We start from the raw sequence: 22702 nt of genomic DNA on the forward strand, positions 1-22702 counted from the left end.
GCTTTGCTCCCGGACTCCAGCGATGGGAAACCCCTGACCAAATATGGACATCGGGAGCAGTGCTGGAACCCCGAGCAAAGAGCTAGCTGATTTCTCTGCTTGGGACTCAAGCAATAGGCAATGTGACCGCTCACGAACAGCACATGAAGCAAGAGCTCAGTCACGTTTGGGCCGTGTCGGAGCGTCATCACTATTGGGAAAGCTCCAGCACTTCTGAATAATTCATGAGGTTTGAACTGCACCATTTAGTACAGAATTTTTAATTAAAGTATATTAGTAAGTGACTTAGTTTCACATAAATATATTATTGCAATGCAATTTTTGGTCCCCAGATAACCCCTTTACCTGATGAGACTCATCTACAGGACTTTAAAATCTGTGTAAGAATTGCTGTAAAATCCTTTCTCAAAGTTTTCCCGTCTGATATTAATATGAGGTTTCCGTGTCTCACCCGTTTGTCTCGTTGGTGATTTACCTCTGAGCAATTTCTGGTTTCACTTTTTTTCTATTTTTCTCTGCATTGCTTTAGCAAATGATGCGTGAAAAATGACAGTACACGGATGTTGTCCGTGTGGTGTCTGTTTTTTTTTTTTTTTTTGCACACCCATAGACTTCAGTAGGTGAGTCTGATCTGCAAAAACTGACCTCCGTAGGATTTGCGGTGCGTTTCACACAACGGGCACGCGCTCTGTGAAAAATCGTGAGTGTGTGAATAGTACCATTGAATTGTATTGGTCCATTATTTAAAGAGGCTCTGTCACCAGATTTTGCAACCCCTATCTCCTATTGCAGCAGATCGGCGCTGCAATGTAGATTACAGTAACGTTTTTATTTTTAAAAAACGAGCATTTTTGGCCAAGTTATGACCATTTTCGTATTTATGCAAATGAGGCTTGCAAAAGTACAACTGGGCGTGTTTACAGTAAAAGTACAACTGGGCGTGTATTATGTGCGTACATCGGGGCGTGTTTACTACTTTTACTAGCTGGGCGTTGTGTATAGAAGTATCATCCACTTCTCTTCACAACGCCCAGCTTCTGGCAGTGCAGACACAGCCGTGTTCTCCAGAGATCACGCTGTGTCGTCACTCACAGGTCCTGCATCGTGTCAGACGAGCGAGGACACATCGGCACCAGAGGCTACAGATGATTCTGCAGCAGCATCGGCGTTTGCAGGTAAGTCGATGTAGCTACTTACCTGCAAATGCTGATGCTGCTACAGAATCAACTGTAGCCTCTGGTGCCGACACGATGCAGGACCTGTGAGTGACGTCACAGCGTGATCTCTGGAGAACACGGCTGTGTCTGCACTGCCAGAAGCTGGGCGTTCTGAAGAGAAGTGGATGATACTTCTCTTCAGAACGCCCAGCTAGTAAAAGTAGTAAACACGCCCCGATGTACGCACATAATACACGCCCAGTTGTACTTTTGCAAGCCTCATTTGCATAAATACGAAAATGGTCATAACTTGGCCAAAAATGCTCGTTTTTTAAAAATAAAAACGTTACTGTAATCTACATTGCAGCGCCTATCTGCTGCAATAGCAGATAGGGGTTGCAAAATCTGGTGACAGAGCCTCTTTAAATGGATCGCACACGGCATGAAATCCGTTAGTGTGAATAAGGCCTTACAGAGATAGAGTTTTACGTCCTCTCGCCAGCAGTGAAGTCAGAATCTCATGAGATGCTGCCTGGGGACTTTCTTTTTTCCTCTGGGAGTTCATAACTGTGAGGGATGGGGGGGGGGGCTGAATTTATACGGCATCTGAATGGTAAAATTTTAGCTTCGTGCTCATATTTGGCCAAGAGAAGGGGGTGAGCGAATCTAGTCACTTGTTTCACTGTTTTGTTGATTTGCTGCTCTATAGAATACCAAAGGAGAATCGATTCATCTGTTTCTCAGAAATTTGCCAAAAGTAAATCTCAAATCTAGTGAATTAATTCACCAACTCATTCTACTTGGTCACCTTTAGCGATGAGTACCCGGGGCCATTCTAGCTCTCAACCCTGGATAATAGGGGATCCAGAGGAGGGAGCTTCTCTATACCCTAGTAGGGCAATATAGAAAGGGGTCTTAAAGGGAATGTGTCACTAGAATATTTTTTTTTTCAGTTAAACAATTATTATTTAAGTGATTACACTGTATTAATTTTTTTCACAAGTCAGGAAATATTATAAATTAGATTCTAATTTATAACATTTCCATGTGCTGGTCACTAGAGGGAGTAGTTCCCAAAATTGCAGCATGGTCACTGTGGTAAAGTAACCTCATTGCTTTATGCTGCAAATTTGGGGTGGACACACTCTCTCCTCTAGTGTCCTCACACAATCCCCCCTCCCTTCTTCTGGCTAGTGCCAGGAAAAGGAGGGGTTTGAAGGTCTTCAAACCTCCTACACTGTGTGCCGCCATTTTCTGAGCGACTGCACAGTGTAGGAGGGTTGGATACAGGGCTCAGCAGACAGTATCACACGAATATAATACACACATCACATACACTAACATAAATTACCTGCTCCTGCCGCCTCCGCTGGTCTATGCTCCTTGCACCTTCGCTTTGTTGAACATATGGCCGGAAGCCGCAGCTGCAAGTCCTCTTACTGTCCGGCAGCGGCTTCCGGTCCACATGAAAATGGCGCCGGATTTCGCTCTGCAAACGAGCTTTGTTTTGGTCTGTGTGGGAGCGGCGCATGCGCCGTTCCCACACAGACGGCGTACGCTTCTGAGAATGGAACGGCTCCCGTTCGCATTCTCTGTGGGGTTGTATGTGCCGTATTCCATCTCTGTATGTGTCGTTAATCGACACATACAGAGATGAAAAAAAGAATGGCGGCCCCCATAGAGAAGTAAAAGTAAGAACACAGTAAAAAGTTTAAAGTCACAACACTAATAAATAAAATTTTTGTTTTTATATTCTATTAAAAGCAATCTAATAAAAAATCATGACACCTTCCTTTTAAAGAGGATCTGTCACTAGTTTAGCAATGCCCAATCTCCTAGCTAATCTAGTAGGTGCTGTCACACTGATAATACTAGTGAAAATTGTGCCCCAAAACGTTTATTTTAAAAGTTATGAGCTTTTTTCGAAATATGTAAATGAGCCTTTATTAGACAACTGGGAGGTACCCAGCGATTCTCCTGAGGTGGAGCCTCCTCACAGCCTCTGACGCTGTCCTATCAGCATGAAGCTGCTTCATACAGTGTGAGAGACTGAGGCTGAAGGGAAGGGGGAGCACTTCAAATAGCCATATCTCGGTGGTTTCTGGTGTGCTATGAAAGATGAAGTTCTAGTCTTTCATATGACACCAGGATCGCAGTTCTAGCTGTGACACAACCGGAGGTATCACCAGTTGAATATACAGCCGGGAATGGAAGCTGTGGACAATATGATCACACTGTTGGGAAGGGGGAGAAGCTGTGTGCTGATTGGACACTCTGTCATACAGAAAACATTACGACGCCCAGAGTGACAAGAAAGGGTCGCCTCCTATTTGGCTATTAGAGCCACATTAGCATATCTAGAAAAATGCTCATAACTTTGCAAAAAATAAACGTTAATGAAAAAAAATCACACTGTAGTTATTAGCATCATAGCGCCTATCAGATTAGTTAGGAGATAGGGAATTAATAAACTAGTGACAGATCCTCTTTAAGCGGACACAACTTCTTGAACTTTTCACATCTAATGAGCCCGGTTCCATCAGAAGACTTATTTAATTTACTTGCAGTTTTCCAGGTGGGTCTGGTTATAGGTAACATTTTAAGATTGAATCTATTTACTATATGGTATATATAAAAGGAAACCTTGTATGGAAATATTTCCTACTCAACCACTGCATATATCGTGGTGTCCTCCTGCCTTCTGACACTTTTCTGTACGTCTTTTTCCAGGAACGTTGCCCACCTTGTTTGGACGATTTCCTTTATATCTGTGATGATGCGTACAAGAGAGAGGAACTCGTAGCAATGGAGATGAACATCTTGCGGAAGCTTAACTTTGACATAAACATCCCTGTCCCTTATCGCTTTCTTCGTCGTTTTGCAAAGGTGATTATTGTTTTTGTCAGAATAAGTGTAATTAACTAACTCTGTGTTACTTAATCACTAGTCAAATAGCCATAATAACAGTGGTATAGGCTAAATGTAAAAAAATAAATATATATATATATATTATGCACGGTTATCCAACCTGCCTATGAAGACAAGAGTCAGCTCATCTGTCACCCACCAGCTTAAGGAGCACCTCTAGCACTTCTCCCAACAGGAGAGCATCCACTCAGGATATAACACTGAGGGTGCTCCTGCCGGTTATTCATCTGGGAGTTGGCGTGTATTTGACGTGTGTTTTACGCGCCGAAAAACATGTCAAATGCCTGTATTTTAAAAAGCGCTTTACAAAAATGATAGCGTCTTTGGCTCGTTTACAAGTTGTTGTTTTTTAGCGCAGCGTGAACAAAGCCGAAGGAAGAGAACCCTCACACCACACAAACTTTGCAATATGTTATGCCTGTTTCAAGTGCAATACAAAATTTCCATGTGGTTGGTCTACTTCCTTATGTGAGGCATGCCAACCTCCTAGCTGAACGCCTGTGGCTTACGGGCCCCCTCCCACCCCTAGTATTGCTCACCTCTGGTATCATGGGTCTGGATCCAGAATGGGCCCATTCTCTTTTCAGAATGTTTGATAACCTATTGAACTTCGCTCTGTCCATTTTGGGCGGGAAGGTCTACCTGGCCTCCTGTACTGCCTGTCCTCATCTGGATTCTTCGTCCATGTATTCCTCTCGTGGCAGACCCCGAAAGTGAACCTGGTCCACTCGCCTGCCTTTCCTTTCACCGTCCTCTTCTGTTCCAACTTCCCCATCAGAGGTAAGGTCCGGTGGTTCCTCAAACCCCTAGAGCGTTTGTGTCGGAATCAGACAGTTCTGACTCTGGTTTAGTTGACAAGGGTTCTATCCCTCTCTGCACCTCTGTGGAGGTACTTCTTAGGGTATGTTCACACGAGGGCGTCCGTAACGGCTGAAATTACGGGGATTTTTCAGCCTGAAAACATCCCCGTAATTTCAGCCGTAACGGCATGTGCAGGCGCTTGAACGCTGCGTCAATTACGAGCGTAATTGGCACTGCTATTCATTGGAGTCAATGAATGACGGCTCCAATTACGCCCAAAGAAGTGACAGGTCACTTCTTTGACGCGGGCGTCTATTTACCCGCCGTCATTTGACAGCGGCGCGTAAATTACGCCTCATGTGAACAGACAAACGTCTGCCCATTGCTTTCAATGGGCAGATGTTTGTCAGCGCTATTGAGGCGCTATTTTCGGACGTAATTCGGGGCAAAAACTCCCGATTTACCTCCGTAAATAGGCCGTGTGAACATGCCCATAGAGCTGTCCATAACACCTTAAGGGTATGTTCACACAGCAGCGTACGTTACGGCTGAAATTACGGGGCTGTTTTCAGGAGAAAACGGCTCCATAATTTCAGGCGTAATGGCATGTTGAGGCGCTTTTTCGCTGCGTCAATTACGGACGTAAATGGAGCTGTTTTTCCATAGAGTCCATGGAGAACGGCTCCATTTAACGTCTGAAGAAGTGACAGGCACTTCTTTGACGCGGGCGTCTATTTACGCCCCGCCTTTTGACAGCGGGGTCATAAAAAAAAATGACCGTCGGAACAGAACATCGTAAGACCCATTCAAATGAAGGGGCAGATGTTTGCCAACGCTATCGAGCCGCATTTTCGGATGTAAATCGAGGCGGATAACGCCCGAATTACGTCCGTAAATAAGCCGTGTGAACATACCCTCAAGGTCACAGAGTCAGTTGAAGGGGAAGGTGCAGAATCCATTTCCTTTCTTCAGCCTCAACGTTCCCAAGCAGTCATTCCAGCCAGTTCGGAGCTTGAAGGTATTGTCTTTAAAGGGAATGTGTTGCCAGAAAAACATGTTTTTTTTTTAAAAATTAAACATTTAGTGTGTGGGTGATTAAACACTGTTCAAATTTTTTTTATTTTTTTGCACGAGTCCAGGTAATATTATAAATTATTTCTAATTTATAATACTACCCATTTTTGGTCACTAGATGGAGCTGTTCCCAAAATTGCAGCATTGCAACATTGGGTTAAAAGCCCTCGCTCTAGTGAGCTCTCAGCATCCCCCCCTCCTTTATCCTGGCTAGTGCCGGGATAAACGAGGGGTTTGAACGATGTAACCTCCTACACTGTGTGTCGCCATTTTTTGAGCTAACCCACAGTGTAGTAGGTTTACATACAGTAGTAAACACACACAAACACGAACATACATTGAAATCTCTTACCTGCTCCTGCCGCCGCGGCTCCCTCCGGCCCGTCCGCTCCGTTTGCTGCCGCTGGTGCAAGTGCACAAATCCGGAAGCCGCGACCGGAAGTAGTAATATTACTGTCCGGCCGCGACTTCCGGTCCACAGGAAAATGGCGCCGGACGGCGCCAATTTCGAATAGGACTGTGTGGGAGCGGCGCATGCGCAGTTCCCACACAGACGCCGTACACTGCAGTCAATGGGACGGGAGCCGTTCGCAGTCCCTATGGGACTGTGGCTGCCGTATTCCATGTCTGTATGTGTCGTTAATCGACACACACAGAAATGGAACAAAAAATGGCAGCCCCCATAGGGAAGAAAAAGTGTAAAAATAAGAAAAAGTAAAACACAAACACACAAATGAATATAAACGTTTTTAATAAAGCACTAACATCTTTAACATATAAAAAAATAATTTGTGATGACACTGTTCCTTTAAGGAATGGAAACACCCGGACAAGAAGGTTTTCGCACTGTAGCCGTCTGAATGTTTTCTACCCTTTTCAAGAAGGAAATTTTTCCACATGGGTTAGGTCTCCAGCAGCCTCCTATTTCTCGTTTAGCCAAGGCTACTACTTTGCCTATGGCAGACTACACTTCCTTTAAAGGGGTTGTCCAGGCTGGGGACTGTTTTTATATACTGATAACCTATCCACAGGATAGGTCATCAGTATATGATGACTTATACAGTGGTCGGAGCCTTCTGCTTCCGGCACCGACCCTGCACGGCTTCTGGTGCCTGGAGGAAGCCGGAACGGCTGATCGGTGCGGGGTCTGGGTGTTGGACCCCCACTGATCATATACAAAAAAAAACAGTCCCCAGCCTGGACAACCCCCTTTAAAGATCCTCCCTAGGGTTCCATCCTTCAACTGAACTGGCTGATCGTTTCCACGGATGCCAGTCTCAAGGGATGGGAGCACATTTCGGAGCCGCATGGCCTTAGGGGCTGTGGTCTCCTTAAGAATCCTCCCTTCCCATCAACTTTCTGGAATTGAGAGACATATTTCTTCGCCTGCTGCACTGGACATCGTCGTTGTCGGAACACTCAGTCTGGGTTGAATTGGACAATGCCATGGCCGTGGCTTATCTAAATCACCAGGGCGACACTCGCAACATGGCTGATGACTGAGGCCACGAAGATCCTGGCCTTGACGGAAGCTCGCGTTCCTGCTGTGACGGCAATATACATTCCTGAGGTCGACAACTTGGTTGCAGACTTTCTCAATAGCAAACCTCATGGTCTCCAAGTTTAATCACCAGGTCGTTAACACCTCTAATAAATTTATGCGTAAGACATAATCCAAACAATAATAACCCTATATATGTCTCAAACACACATTGTGTAACAAAATAGTTCTAGACATGTATTTGTCCAAAAATATATATTTTTATTATTCCATAAATATGGATATCCTCCAGAACCCACACAAATATACATACAAGATTAAAACATAAAATGATAGCTTTAAAACCATCAGCAAAGCGCCAGCATGACCGTAAAGGTATATTACATACGTAATGTGAAACAGGTAAAAAGTTAGAGTATGTGGTGTACCGCTATCCCTATTCCCACTAACACAATCCATAGACCTACAGAGTGATATACTACGGTCGATAAGCAAAAACACCTCGACGCTCGTTTTGCACCCTTCGTCGTATTCCCTGTTTGTCATCCTGGAGGATCCAGGGAGGGTTTGGTGGCCTCTATGGCCACCATGGCTTGCTGGAATCGAATGATTGTTTGCAAGGCTGATTAGCTTCAGGGTCAGGTTCCCAATCTTCAGGTCACGGCCCACTCTACCAGATCGGTTGGAGCTTCCTGGGCAATGCACCATCAGGCCTCTGCCCTGCAGTTGTTCAAGGCGGTTATGTGGTCTTTGCACACTTTTGTCAAGTTCTACCAGGTGAACACTTTTTCTTCTGCAGACTCTTCCCTAGGTCTTGCAGGCATCTGTGAAATAAATGACCATGTCCTGTATTCTGTTCCCACCCCCGGGGACTACTCTAGGATGTACCAGGGTCTGTGTCCCCCAATGTAACGAATGAGAAAACACAATGTTTTTGATCCTCGCTATAAAATTATCTTGTCCAGTTCGTTGGGGGACACAGCTCCCATCCATTTTATATATTTTTTTCAAGGTTTTTCGGTTGTCAGTTTTGAGGGATTCCCCTCTAGTATTTTAACATACTTCTCTTAACTTGGATCTCCTACTTGCGGACAGACTGGATAGCTCGGTGTCTGTGGGCAGGGTATATCCTGTAGGAGGGGCTACGTTTTTATTTCTTAGTGTCAAGCCTCCTAGTGGTAACAGCATAGATCACGGTTTGTGTCCCCCAATGAACTGGATGAGAAAAGGCTTTTACGGTGAGTACTCAAAAAAAAAAATCTATTGCCTGTTCTCATCCCTACCATCCAGTCTGCACCCTTTCCACAGTAGAGCAGAACACGTGCTACCCAATAAGTTGGTCAGAGAGGGAACTATTCTACAATTTGCAGCCACAACTTTTGTATAAAAAGAACATAGGGTGTAACGCTAGACCTGGCTTCTGCTCTGTATATCACAGGCTTAAATGAGACCTTTGACAACAGTAGCTGTCCATGGGTTCGATATCTAAGGGCAGGGCATTTGGAGGTATTGAGTCGTTACATCATTTATTACTATTTTTGTGGAGTTGGAAGGTAGGGCTGGGCGATTAATCTAATTAATTAGATTAATTCGCCCTCAAGGGCTCTCACGATTCCGTTTTTTTTAACAATCGTTAAGTTGATTCTTCAGAGGCCCCGTGCTGCAGGAGGAAGCTCCGCCTCATCACTGCCTGGTCCGCCCCATTTTGTCTCTGCTTCCCCACGGAACTGATGTTCTGTAGTGAACAAAATGAACAGTAGTTCCGTGGGGAAGTAAAGACCACTAGTATATAGCCACACCGTCCCACTGTAGATAGCACCCCCTTGCATATCCCGTACCCAACAAACACCCCCCCCCGTCCGGCAACCTCTGGCCTGGGATTCAACTCCTAGTGGCAGCTACAGCGGCGCGATCTACTAGGGGTGGGGGGGCGAAAGTATCTACATGGGCACTGTGGCACTATATTGGGTGGGGTAGCACTATGTGGGCACTGTCATAACATGTGGGCTTTGTGGCACTGCAAGTGGGCAGTGTGCCACTATGTGGACAAGTATCTATATGGCCACTGTGGTGTTTTCCAGGGATTGGGACAAAAAAAAAATGATTTTATTTAACGGCCATGAAAAACGGACAAATGCACGATAATGCAAAATAGACATGAAAAACTGACAAATGATCGGTTTTTAATGGCCATCTTTTTTCACGGTTGTGTGGCTGTAGCCTAAATGACTATGATTCCACGAGTCCCGTTCACATGTACCGTGGTCGGGCAGGGAAATCTGGCTGACAGATGGACTGTTTTTCACGGTCCAATCCGGCCTTAATGTTATTTATTTAAGACACCATTGTGGGGTCGGTACTGCACAGGGTCCTGCTCGGACTTCAGACACTATAATGTACTCTATCCCCAACGTGCCCGCTCGGCGCGATCTGCCTGGCCCTGCTGCAATTTAGACTGCTCTCACCTGCAATGTCTGAGATCGGCTGAGGTGGTGACGGGCAGAGAGGGATGTTAGTGCAAGCAGTATATAATTGATTATAGAACCTGTTCCCTGCGAGGGAACACAGAAGTTATAATCAATTAGATATATATTTTTCCAAATGTATTTATAATGAAAAAAATAAAGTGTTGGCAGAGGTTAAAAGTTGTGACGTTACATACAATAATTATTATAGCAATATATGTTATTTATATAAAGAAAATTTATTAGATTATCTCTTGGTATTAGTGCTAAATAAACATACATTTTTTAAAAAAAATTCAAATCGAAAATCACTGAGTGTTGAAAAAAAATTGAGATTTTATTTTTTGGCAAAATCACCCAGTCCTAGTGGAAGGATATATATTCCTTGATTTAAAAAAAAATATATATATAGTCGTTGCACACTGGCTTTTAGTTGCTGTTCTTAAGAAAAAACAAGCCAAGTTCTAAAGATACTTGTCTTATGCCATATTAAATTTTTAATAATTTCTCCTTTTTCAGTGTGCCCATGCAAACATGGAGATTCTTACGCTTGCAAGATACATATGTGAACTTACGCTGCAAGACTTTGACTTTGTTCAAGAAAGTGCTTCCAAGATGGCTGCGAGTTGCCTACTTCTTGCGCTGAAGATGAAAGACTTCTGTGGATGGGTGAGTAGTTTTGTTCTAAATGGAGGTGATACTTTAAATCGGTTGTCTACTTAAAGGGAATGTGTTGCCAGCAAAACATGTATTTTTTTTTTTTTTAGTTAAACATTTAGTGTGTGGGTGATTAAACATTGTTCAAATTTTTTTCACGAGTCAGGAAATATTATAAATTTAGATTCTAATTTATAATATTTCCCAGTGCTGGTCACTAGATGGAGCTATTCCCAAAATTGCAGCATTGCATGTGGTAAAGCAACCACATTGCTTTTTGCTGCAAAATTGGGAAAAAAAGCACTCGCTCTAGTGAGCTCTAAGAATCCCCCCCCTCCTTTATCCTGGCTAGTGCCGGGATAAACGAGGGGATTGAACGGTCTAACCTCCTACAGTGTGTGTCGCCATTTTTTGAGCTAACACACAGTGTAGTAGGTTTACATACAGTAGTAAACACACACAAACACGAACATACATAGAAATCTCTTACCTGCTACTGCCGCCGCGGCTCCCTCCGGCCCGTCCGCTCCGTCTGCTGCCGCTGGTCCAAGTGCACAAGTCCGGAAGCCGCGACCGGAATTAGTAATCTTACTGTCCGGCCGCGACTTCCGGTCCACAGGAAAATGGCGCCGGACGGCGCGCATTTCAAATTGGACTGAGTGGGAGCGGCGCATGCGCCGTTCCCACACAGACGGCGTACACAGAAGGGGATGGGACGGGCCCCGTTCGCAGTCCCTATGGGACTGTGGCTGCCGTATTCCATGTCTGTATGTGTCGTTAATCGACACATACAGAAATGGGAAAAAAAATGGCAGCCCCCTTAGGGAAGAAAAAGTGAAAAAATAGAAAAAAGTAACACACAAACACACAAATAAATAAAAACGTTTTTAATAAAACACTAACATAAAACTGACATGAATTTTTTTTTTTGTGGTGACACTGTTCCTTTAAAGGGGACCTGTCACTAGGTCATATAAGCTAACCTCGTCAACAGACCTCTACAGTGCTGTCTCCCTGATTCCAGTGTTTTTGTTTTCGTTTTTTTTTCTTCCCTCTCCATTCCAGAGATATGGCCCACTGTTGTGTTGGCTCCCTATATGCTTATTTGCTGTAGTTAGTTAGCAGGGCGTGAACTACCCTCAAACTGCTTCGCACTGATTGGTCAGAATCAGAGGCAGGGAGGCTAGCTCCACCCTGTTGGCTAACTACAGCAAATTAGCATATAGGGAGCCAACACAACAGTGGGCCATATCTCTGGAACAGGGGCTCCAGGAAAAAAAAAAAAACGCACTAGAGTCAGGGAGACAGTGCTATTCAGGTCAGTTAAACAGTTTAACTTCTATGACCTAGAGACCAGGTCCTCTTTAAGTAAACCCATTTTTATATATTCTATTAGTGAATTAATTTCAGGATCCTAATCAGAATTAAGAGCGGTTACAAAGAGCATTTCTCGCTCCAGAGTACCTGTCCTGTTCTACATTACAACAGTGTAATGCTTAATTTCCCCTGTGGCGGCGCTTCAGCTAAAATGAACACTCGCTGCCATCTTCTATACAAATTACAGCACAGCACTGAGGGTCCCAGCAGGGGGACACTTTGCAATCTGCTTATTGTTAAAGGACCCTTCTAACCAGAAGGAATTGTTCAAATCGGACAACCCACTTAAATCCACACATTAGATCACTGCTTTAATTTTTTTTAGCCTTACTGGGAAACGGAAACTTGGGTGATGTAGACAGAAATCTTCACAGCATGGCTACGTTTACATGTAGCGGATTTGCTTCAGATTTTCTGTCTGGATTTGCGAATGGAAAATCCTCAGCGGAACACGGTAGCAGCAATGTGGATCAGATTTGAGCAACTGTCGTGCACAAAAATTTGCAGCAGCAAGTGCTAAAAATTTGTTTTGGTTCTCCCTATTTAAATTTATTGGACGAAGAAATCTGCAAGCAAATCCTATTGTTGCATTTTTTTTTTCTGCAGGTCCACCGCAAATTCCACAAGTACTGATAAGTTCAAAATAAAAACACGACACGCTATAGTCTCCTTTACTGGCATTAATAATCTTTATTTATATAGCGCCAACATATTACTCAGCACTTTACAATTTAGAGGGAACATGAAACAAACAATATCAGACATTACATAGTGACAAAGTTCATTTACAATTCAAACCTGGGGAGTGAGGACCCTGCTCGTAAGAGCTTACAATCTATGAGGAAATAAGGGAGACACAAAGTGTAACAGTGTTTGTTCTGTACAATGGTCCGGCTATTTTTATACACATGCGGTGGTAACATAAAGCTGCATGAGCCGTTACCAGCCAGTATCCGTGTATGACGGACATGAAGAGAAGGAGTGTGAGGGAATCTTATTCTGATGACTAATCTAAAAGGAGGGCCATGGAAAGGAATCAGATTAGGGAATGTTATAGGCCTGTCTAAATAGGGCACGTTTAAAACTATGGATATTGGAAATTAATCTGATTATCTGGGGTAGCGCATTCCAGAGGACGGGTGCAGCACAAGAGAAATCTTGGAGACGGGAGTGGGAGGTTCGGATTATGGAGGATTTTAATCTAAGGTCGTTGGCAGAACGTAGAGCCCGAGTAGGGTGGTAGACAGAGATGAGGGAGATGTAAGGAGGTGCAGCACTGTGGAAAGCTTTGTGGGTGAGAGTAATAAGTTTGAATTTTATTCGGAAGGGGATGGGCAACCAGTGCAGTGACTGGCACAGATTAGAGGCGTTGGTGTAGCGGTTGGTCATAAAGATGAGCCTGGCTGCTGCATTGAGGATAGATTGGAGAGGGGAGAGGTTAGTGAGGGGAAGACCGACTGGTAATGAGTTACTGTAGTCAAGACGAGAGTGAATCAGAGCAACAATGAGTTTTGGCGGTTTCCTCCGTAAGAAAAGAGCGGTTTCTGGAGATGTTTTTGAGGTGAAAATGACAGGAGCGTGAAAGTGATTGTATGTGAGGAGTAAAGGAAAGATCTGAGTCAAAAATAACCCCGAGACAGCGGGCGTGCTGCTTAGGAGTGATGGTAGTGCCACACACAGAGATGGAGACATCAGGTTTAGGGAGGTTAGTAGATGGTGGGAACACAAGGAGCTCAGTTTTAGAAAGATTCAGTTTCAGATAGAGAGAGGACATGATGTTAGAGACAGCGAACAGACAATCACTGTTGTTCTGTATTAGAGCAGGGGTGATGTCACGGGAAGAGGTATATAATTGGGTGTCATCAGCGTAGAGATGGTACTGGAAGCCAAATCTGCTGATGGTTTGTCCAATAGGAGCTGTGTAGAGAGAAAAGAGAAGCGGACCTAGGACTGATCCCTGAGGAACCCCGATAGCAAGGGGAAGAGGAGAAGTGGAACCAGCAAATGACACATTGAATGAGCGGTCAGAGAGATAGGAGGGAAACCAAGAGAGAGCCGCGTCCTTAAGGCCAATAGAGTGGAGCATGTTAAGTAGGAGTTTGTGGTCTACAGTGTCAAAGGCTGCAGAGAGATCCAGAAGAATAAGGAGAGGATTTACTGTCCGATTTAGCCACCAAGAGATCATTTGAGACTTTAGTAAGGGCAGTTTCTGTGGAGTGTAGAGTGCGGAAACCAGATTGTAAGGGGTCAAGAATGGAGTTAGCAGAGAGATAGCGGATAAGGCGAGAGTAGACCAAGCGTTCCAGGAGTTTGGAGATGAAGGGCAGATTAGAGACTGGTCGGTAGTTGGCAGCGCTGGATGGGTCAAGTGTTGGTTTTTTCAGTTAGGGTATGTTCACACGTAGTCAACAAAAACGTCTGAAAATCCAGAGCTGTTTTCAAGGGAAAACAGACCCTGCTTTTCAGACGTTTTTTTACCAACTCGCACTTTTCGCTGCGTTTTTCGTGCCGTTTTCGCGGCGGTTTTTACGTCCGTTTTTGGAGCTGTTTTCATTGGAGTCTATGAGAAAACAGCTCCAAAAACGTCCAAAGAAGTGTCCTGCACTTCTTTTGACGAGGCTGTATTTTTACGCGTCGTCGTTTGACAGCTGTCAAACGACGACGCGTAAATAACAGGTCGTCTGCACAGTACGTCGGCAAACCCATTCAAATGAATGGGCAGATGTTTGCCGACGTATTGTAGCCCTATTTTCAGACGTAAAACGAGGCAAAATACGCCTCGTATACGTCTGAAATTTGGCCGTGTGAACATACCCTAATGGGTTTATAATGGCATGTTTAAAAGCGGAGGGAAAGATACCAGAGGAAAGAGAGAGGTTAAATATTTTAGTCAGGTGACTAGTGACAGCTGGGGAGAGGGACTAGACTAGGTGTGAGGAGATAGGGTCACTAGGGCAGGTAGTAGGACGAGAAGAAGAGAGGAGCCTCGAGACTTATTCTTCAGTTATTAGGTCAAATGCTGAGAGTGAAGAAGAGGGAGTGCGGGAGGGAAGGGGATCGATGTTACTAGGGGACTGGGAGATAATATCATGCCGGATGTTGTCAATTTTAACTTTAAAATAAGTGGCCATGTCTTCAGCACTGAGATCTGTGATTGGCGTCTGCACTTTAGGACTAAGGAAGGAGTGAAAATTATCAAAGAGGCGTTTTGGATTATTAGATAGTGTGGAGATGAGAGAAGTGAAGTAGACTTGTTTGGCGCGGTGAAGGGCAGAGTTGTAAGTTTTGAGCATAAATTTGTAATGGAGGAAATCTGCATCCAAATGCGATTTTCTCCACAGTCGTTCGGCACATCTCAAGCACCGCTGAAGAAAGCGGGATTGAGGCGTGTGCCAGGGTTGTCGTCGTCTTTGTCGGGTGGTTCGGAGTGTAGTGGGGGCTGCTTCATCCAATGCATTTTTGAGAGTGTTATTATAAAGTTTGGCAGCCAGATTGGGACAGGAGAGGGAAGAGATAGGGGACAATGAGGACTGTAGACTGTCTATGAGTTTCACAGTGTTAATGGCATGTAGATTTCTGTATGTCTGATATGTAGGGATGACCTGAGGAGGCAGAGAATATTTGATAGTAAAGGAGAGAAGATTGTGGTCAGAAAGCGGGAGAGGAGAGTTAATAAAGTCAGAAACTGAGCAGAGCCGGAAGAAGACCAGGTCAAGTGAATGCCCGTCTTCATGTGTAGGAGAGTTAGTAAGTTGTGACAAACCTAGGGACGAGGTTAAAGATAGAAACTGGGAGGCAGATGAGGAGATTGGGTTATCAATGGGGATGTTGAAGTCACCCATGATGAGAGTGGGTGTTTCAGAGGATAGGAACTGTGGAAGCCAGGCAGCAAAATGATCCAGGAATTGGCGGGGTGAGCCCGGGGGGCGGTAGACAACTGCCACTCGGAGGGGAAAAGGGTGAAAGAGTCTGAGGGTGTGGACTTCAAAAGAGGGAAATGTGAGTGAGGGGACCGGGGGAATGACATGAAAAGTGCAGTGCGGGGAAAGAAGTATACCTACCCCTCTACCCTGCCTGTTCTCAGGTCTGGGGGCATGAGAGAACTGGAGACCACCATAAGATAGAGCCGCAGCGGAAGCAGTGTCAGACAGGTGTAGCCATGTTTCTGTAAGAGCCAGAAGGTTGAGAGAGTTAGAAAGGAATAAGTCATGAATAAAGGTGAGCTTGTTGCACACGGACCGAGAGTTCCAGAGAGCACAGTTAAAAGAGACCGGAGAAGACGTACAAGGAATGGTAAGAAGATTTGCAGGGTTTCTATGTGTGGCAGGTAAGTGGTTAAGCTTGGCAGAAGAAAAGGGAGGACCAGGGTTGGGAGAGATGTCCCCTGCAGCTAGTAGCAGGAGAATGGAGAGAGACAGCAGATGGTTCTGTGATTTATGCGAGTGTTTTTTATGTTGGGCAGTGGGATGAGATGGGGTAAGTTGACTGAGGAAAGTGAATAGTGAATGGGAGCTGTACATGGGCGAGGCAAGGAGAGAGGGACTGATGTGGACTGTTTTTTGGCAAGGCTTAAATGGGCGATAGGATTGTAAACCAAGAGCAGCTATAATGGTGAGCGCGGTAGTGAACATGTTTGTTTGTAAACTGATAGTTAGAAATCTAATAATTAGAGCGTGTGATAGTTTATTTGATTTGGTAATGCAGCTTACCTGTCACTGACCATGTATAACTGCCAGGACACTGACAGTAAGACACTTAGACAGAGATGACTTCTGCCTTTGTGCCCCCCTGCACGAGTGCCTTCCCCATATGCTACATCTAAATTTATAGGGAGTAGATGCTCAGATCTAGGCCTAATTAAGCTCGTTCAGCTATTAATCAAATCAACTAGACACATGAGGTGAAAAGCTATGCAGAGATAAACAAACAAACTAGCAGGTCTGGATGATCATAAAACTTAACGACGATCAAACACTTTGACAAAAGTTAGAGATAACATTAGACTATATAGCAAGGAAACAGGAAAGCAGAGTTATATACCATAAAATACAAGTTTCAGCTTTTGGAAATGCAGGTACAGCACAGATGTAGTTCATGCAGGAATGGAAAGGATTATATAACTGTATGAAGAGAAGAGAGATGGATGTTAGATCTGTGCCATGTATAACTGCCAGGACACTTTGAAAGTATGACACTTAGACAGAGATGACTTCTGCCTTCGTGCCCCCCTGGCATTACCATGGCAACGCTTCCCTGGTCCCCTGCCAGTCTCTATACGCCTGGCCTCCAGTAATGATGCGTTCTCTCCAATCACAGGCTGCAGCAGTCACACATGATAACACATCATCACTGAGGCTAGGAGTTCAAAACTGGTGGGGAACTAGGGAAGTGTTGCCGTGGGAGCGCATTCGACAGTCTGCTATTTCTGCTTGGATATCGGCATGTTTTGGTGTGCGTTTTCCACTGCGCACTTACCTGCTGCGTTCTACGGATTTGCAACAGAAATTTCCCATAGTAAATCCACCTTGTGGGGACATTGCCTAAAGAGCACTGGGTCATCGGGAGTCTGCATAAGAAATACTAAGCTGGCTATCACAGGAATCACTTTTCAAGTAGATTCCTGGCTATCTAAATGGACAATAACTTTTCAAACAACTTATGCTAATCTAATAGTATACCTGATATAAAACAACTTTGTAGTTTACTTACTGTTAAAATGTAGTTGTTTTATTCATGCAAATTGTGTGAAGTTCCTGCCACTAGGAGTCTCCCTTCTTGTAATCCGCTGTCCACCTGATGTTGTCAAGCAAAGTCCATTCCGGTTTACAGAGCAGAACTGACGGGTGGATGTGTCTTTTCGTTGCCTGGCTATAAATTTTCTATGGAGGGGGGAGCAGAGAGTGTCAGCAAACTAAGGGGGGGAAGGGGTGAGCAGGGTGAAGGAGCAGAGAGAAACAGAGATCGTGCCCAAAAGATGTAAATCTCACCCCAATGCTGGATTCTCAGCTACACTGCTCATTACTGCTGTAGAATCTCTTCCATGCTGCTGCAGTTTCTATATATGTGATAGAGATAGGAGAGCAGGATTCTCATCTGTGTGCAGTGTATAGAAGACATGATGGCTGTTATGCTCCACCCACTAGCTCAGAGAAAACTGAGAAGACCCCTTATTCTGAAAAGCTAGGTACGCTTTAACGAGGTTGTCAACTACTGAACAACTGATGACCTATCCACCAGATAGGTCTTCCGTATATCATCGGTGTGAGTCCAACACCTGGACCCCGCACCGTTAAGCCGCTCAGGCTGCCTCCAGGCATCGGATGTTATGGCCCATTATGCGATGTACGGAGCCGGAAGCAGTTGGCTCTGTACATAGCATAGCGGCTGAACTGCAGTTCGTCCGCTATTCAGAGGCCAGATCCAACTGCTTCTGGCATGTACGTCCTGTGCTCTGAGGCAGCTGGATCGGTTTAAGGGTATGTTCACACGATGAGAGGCATTTACGTGTGAAAAGACAGACTGTTAACAGCTGCCTCGTTTCACACGTAAATGCTCCTCCTCGCAGGAGTACGGCTCAAATTACGTGGCAAAGAAGTGCCCTGCACTTCTTTGCCGAGGCAGTCCATTTACACGTCGTCGTTTGACAGCTGTCAAACGACAACGCGTAAATTACAGGTCGTCTGCACAATACGTCGGCAAACCCATTCAAATGAATGGGCAGATGTTTGCCGACGTATTGTAGCCCTATTTTCAGGTGTAAAACGAGGCATAATACGCCTCGTTTACGCCTGAAAATAGGTCGTGTGAACCCAGCCTAACAGTGCTGGGTCCAGGCGTCGGGCCCCCACAGATCATAACCTATTCACCAGATAGCTAATCAGTATATAAGTTATCCAGTAGTGGACAACCCCTTTAAGTCAAAGATTGTGGGGGTGGGAGGCAAAAATGAATCTTGACTTTGTGCCTTTTGTCATCTAGTTTTATTTTAAGTTAAAGATGGGATCAACTAACCATAACATTCTTTATAGATTTGTTACGACAGATTGCAGTACTACGGTGGGATCCACTGACTAATATCGTTTTATGCCAGTTCATAAAATTTATAAATGTATTTAATGAGGTTTGCTAACAAATGCCAGAGCCTTTACTGGTCTGAAATTGGAGCAGATAGCTCATGCTTTTACCTGACTTATACATAATAATCGGACAGGCTTATCATATGAAATGGGACTGGCTCGTATGTGTATCTAACATGGGGACAGTTGTGGCTAAATCCATTTTGTGCTGTGAGACATACTATAAATAACCGGAAATTAATAAAATGCGTAACATTCTGGTGCTAGCCGGCAGTGCAAGACCGTTGGTAGAATTTGTGCTAAATGTTTTATGATCTCTGTTCTCTTTAGACAGCCACGCTGCAGTATTACAGTGGATACCAGTCAATGGATCTGTTGCCCCTTGTAAAAAGGTTGAATTTCCTGATTATGTGTCAGCCAAACGACAAACTGAAGGCTGTAAGGAGCAAATACTCACACAGGTAAAGAAGTACTGGGATCTCTTAATTCAGGGCTTTTGTGGGCGTCCCAGCTTCCGGACCCCAACTGATGTTAATCAAATATCTCATAAGGTGTCAAAGAAATCATTATCCGAATACTCCTATTAAAGGCCATCTACAACTTTTTTTTTTTTTTTTTTTAATTTTTTTTTTCTCAAAAATGTTTCAGTGTGACTGGTGCAACTTTTAAAATACTTTTTATTAAAAATGTTACTTTTTGAGATACAGCTGCTTTGTATCCTGTATACAGAACCTGAATCCGTCAGATACAAGTTCTGCAGCAGATTCTAGACCTGTTGCTAATTATCAAGTACTATGATACGAGGAATACGTTATGAAATCCATCGTTCAACTTTATCCATCTCTGTGCCATCTATTTTACTGACTGACTTTTTTCTATTGTTTCAGGGTGTTCTTTGAAGTTGCGAAACTACCAGCCTTAGACGTGCTAAAGCTAGAAGAATCCTTTCAGAGCTAATATTTAGTTACATTTGTCTGGAACAATATTACACTAGATTTGTATATACTATGTAAATATATGTACTTTTTATATAATATGGATATACAAATATCCAGCTACCTAAAAGCCTTTCTATGTACAGTTCATAAACGCTTTGTAAAGGGGATTGAGATTAGAAGAGAAAATATTGATTAAAGTCAGCGTTTGTGTGTGTGTGTGTGTGTGTGTGTGTGTGTGTGTGTGTGTGTGTATAGTATTATTATTACAGAAACTTCAGTAGTTGACTATATATTTAGGATTCATTTTTAGGAGCCACCATATGATAGAGTCTGTGACTTACGGGGCAAATATGGTTTGGACGTAGTCTGTCATATATGTTTGGCCAAAAAAAAATAATTTTTTGTATGTGTGTGTGTGTGTGTGTATGTATATATAATACACACACACACACACACACACACGTGTGTCGTAACGTATTTATAGCTTTCCATTGGGGAAACATTCAAAACGACTGTCCATTTGGCATATGTTTGACAGGTTTCGTGTCAGTAAAATAGTTTGTCAATATTCTGATGTATGGTATACGTGGATTATCTTGTATCTTATTTGAACTAATATTAAATCAATTTGCCCCTGCAAACAGTTCATATGGATTGAACTTGCTTATGGATCAAATTTCTTAAAAGGGAACCTGTCACTAGCTCCTACAAAGTGAGTTATCAGACTCACGTATTTGACGCTCTGTCTGTGAGTCCAGCGGTGTTTGTTCCTTCCTTCTGTGTGTCCCCGTTGCGAAGATATTGTCCCCTCTATTTCTTAATCCTTTCAGGATTGAGCCTGTTTTGGCCTTATGGACGCAGCTGATTTATTTTTTTCAAATCTGACATGTCACTTTATGTAGTAATAACTTGGGAATGCTTTTACCTATCCAAGCGATTTTCTCGTGACATACTGTACTTTATGGTAGTGGAAAAATTTGATCAATAAGTTCAGTATTTGTTTGTGAAAAACACCAAACTTTACAGAAAATCTAAAAAAATTAGCATTTTTCTAAATTTAAATGTATTTGCTTGTAAAACAGATAGCAATACCACACAATAGTTACTAATTAACATTTACGTTATGTCTACTTTAGATTGGCATAGTTTTTTGAACATACTTTTTTTTTTCTAGGACGTTACAAGGCTTAGAACTTTAGCAGCAATTTCTCACGTTTTTTTGTCAGAAAATCCTTTTTAATCCATTTTTATATGTAACAAAAGGTTTTACGAGAAACGTAACTCAATATTTATTGCCCAGATTCTGCAGTTTTTAGAAATCTCCCACATTTTGGGGCCTCCTTTTTATTAGAATATGTTTTAGGCACCATGTCAGGTTTGAAGAGCCCTTGTGGGGCCAAAATAGTGGAAACATACAGTGTACTAATATGCCTAAGGCACAGAAAAAAAACCTGATTTCCAACTACTAAATAAATCCAAAAAGTAAAATAAAATATAACTTTTATTAACAAAAATTCCAAAAGATTCACAAAACACATAGGGTTCAAATAGCAGATGTAGCCTAGCCATGTGTAGCAGGTACAAATGTGTTGCTAGGGTATTGAGAGTGGATACATATAGTGTATGACAGCATGAGTATCAGTCAGCAGCTGCAGACAATAAATAGTATTATAAGTGACAGCCAGCTCGGTTTTACAAAGGACAGAAGCCATCAAACCAACCTGATTTGTTATTATGAAGAGGTAAGCAGAAGCCTAGACAGAGGGGCCGCTGTGGATATAGTGTTTTTGGACGTTGCAAAGGCATTTGACACTGTCCCTCATAGAAATCTAATGGGTAAATTAAGGACTATAGGTTTAGAAAGTATAGTTTGTAATTGGATTGAGAATTGGCTCAAGGACCGAATCCAGAGAGTTGTGGTCAATGATTCCTACTCTGAATGGTCCCCGGTTATAAGTCGTGTACCCCAGGGTTCAGTGCTGGGACCACTATTATTCAACTTATTTATTAATGATATAGAGGATGGGATTAATAGCACTATTTCTATTTTTGCAGATGACACCAAGCTATGTAATATAGTTCAGACTATGGAAGATGTTTGTGAATTGCAAGCTGATTTAAACAAACGAAGTGTTTGGGCGTCCACTTGGCAGATGAAGTTTAATGTAGATAAATGTAAAGTTATGCACCTGGGTACGAACAACCTGCATGCATCATATGTCCTAGGGGGAGCTACACTGGGGGAGTCACTTGTTGAGAAGGATCTGGTTGTACTTGTAAATCCTAAACTAAATAACAGCATGCAGTGTCAATCAGCTGCTTCAAAGGCCAGCAAAATATTGTCGTGTATCAAAAGAGGCATGGACTCGCGGGACAGGGATGTAATATTACCACTTTACAAAGCATTAGTGAGGCCTCATCTAGAATATGCAGTCCAGTTCTGGGCTCCAGTTCATAGAAAGGATGGAGTTGGAAAAAATACAAAGAAGAGCAACGAAGCTAATAAGGGGCATGGAGAATCTAAGTTATGAGGAAAGATTAAAAGAACTAAACCTATTTAGCCTTGAGAAAAGACGACTAAGGGGGACATGATTAACATATATGAATGGCACATACAAAAAATATGGTGAAATCCTGTTCTGTGTAAAACCCCCTCAAAAAACAAGGGGGCACTCCCTCCGTCTGGAAAAAGAAAGGTTCAACCTGCAGAGGCGACAAGCCTTCTTTA

General features: G+C 43.4%; 1 protein-coding gene across 2 annotated transcripts in view; it reads left to right on the forward strand.

The window, feature by feature from the left end:
• The window catches only part of LOC142658649 (G2/mitotic-specific cyclin-B3-like), a 43200-nt gene extending 23159 nt beyond the window's left edge, over window positions 1-20041 (forward strand). The window contains exons 9-12 of one of the 2 annotated variants that reach the window (XM_075834237.1): window positions 3888-4043; window positions 10446-10595; window positions 19367-19497; window positions 19924-20041. In XM_075834237.1, the coding sequence (XP_075690352.1) occupies window positions 3888-4043; window positions 10446-10595; window positions 19367-19497; window positions 19924-19993 (507 nt within the window). In that variant the 3' untranslated portion in view covers window positions 19994-20041. Of the gene's footprint in view, window positions 1-3887; window positions 4044-10445; window positions 10596-12566; window positions 12624-19366; window positions 19498-19923 lie in introns of those variants that run through there. The other variant, XM_075834238.1, reaches the window with a different exon arrangement.
• The last annotated feature ends 2661 nt before the right edge of the window (window positions 20042-22702 follow it).

Source organism: Rhinoderma darwinii, chromosome 8 (assembly GCF_050947455.1).
Source record: "Rhinoderma darwinii isolate aRhiDar2 chromosome 8, aRhiDar2.hap1, whole genome shotgun sequence".
Taxonomy (NCBI): Eukaryota; Metazoa; Chordata; class Amphibia; order Anura; family Rhinodermatidae; genus Rhinoderma; species Rhinoderma darwinii.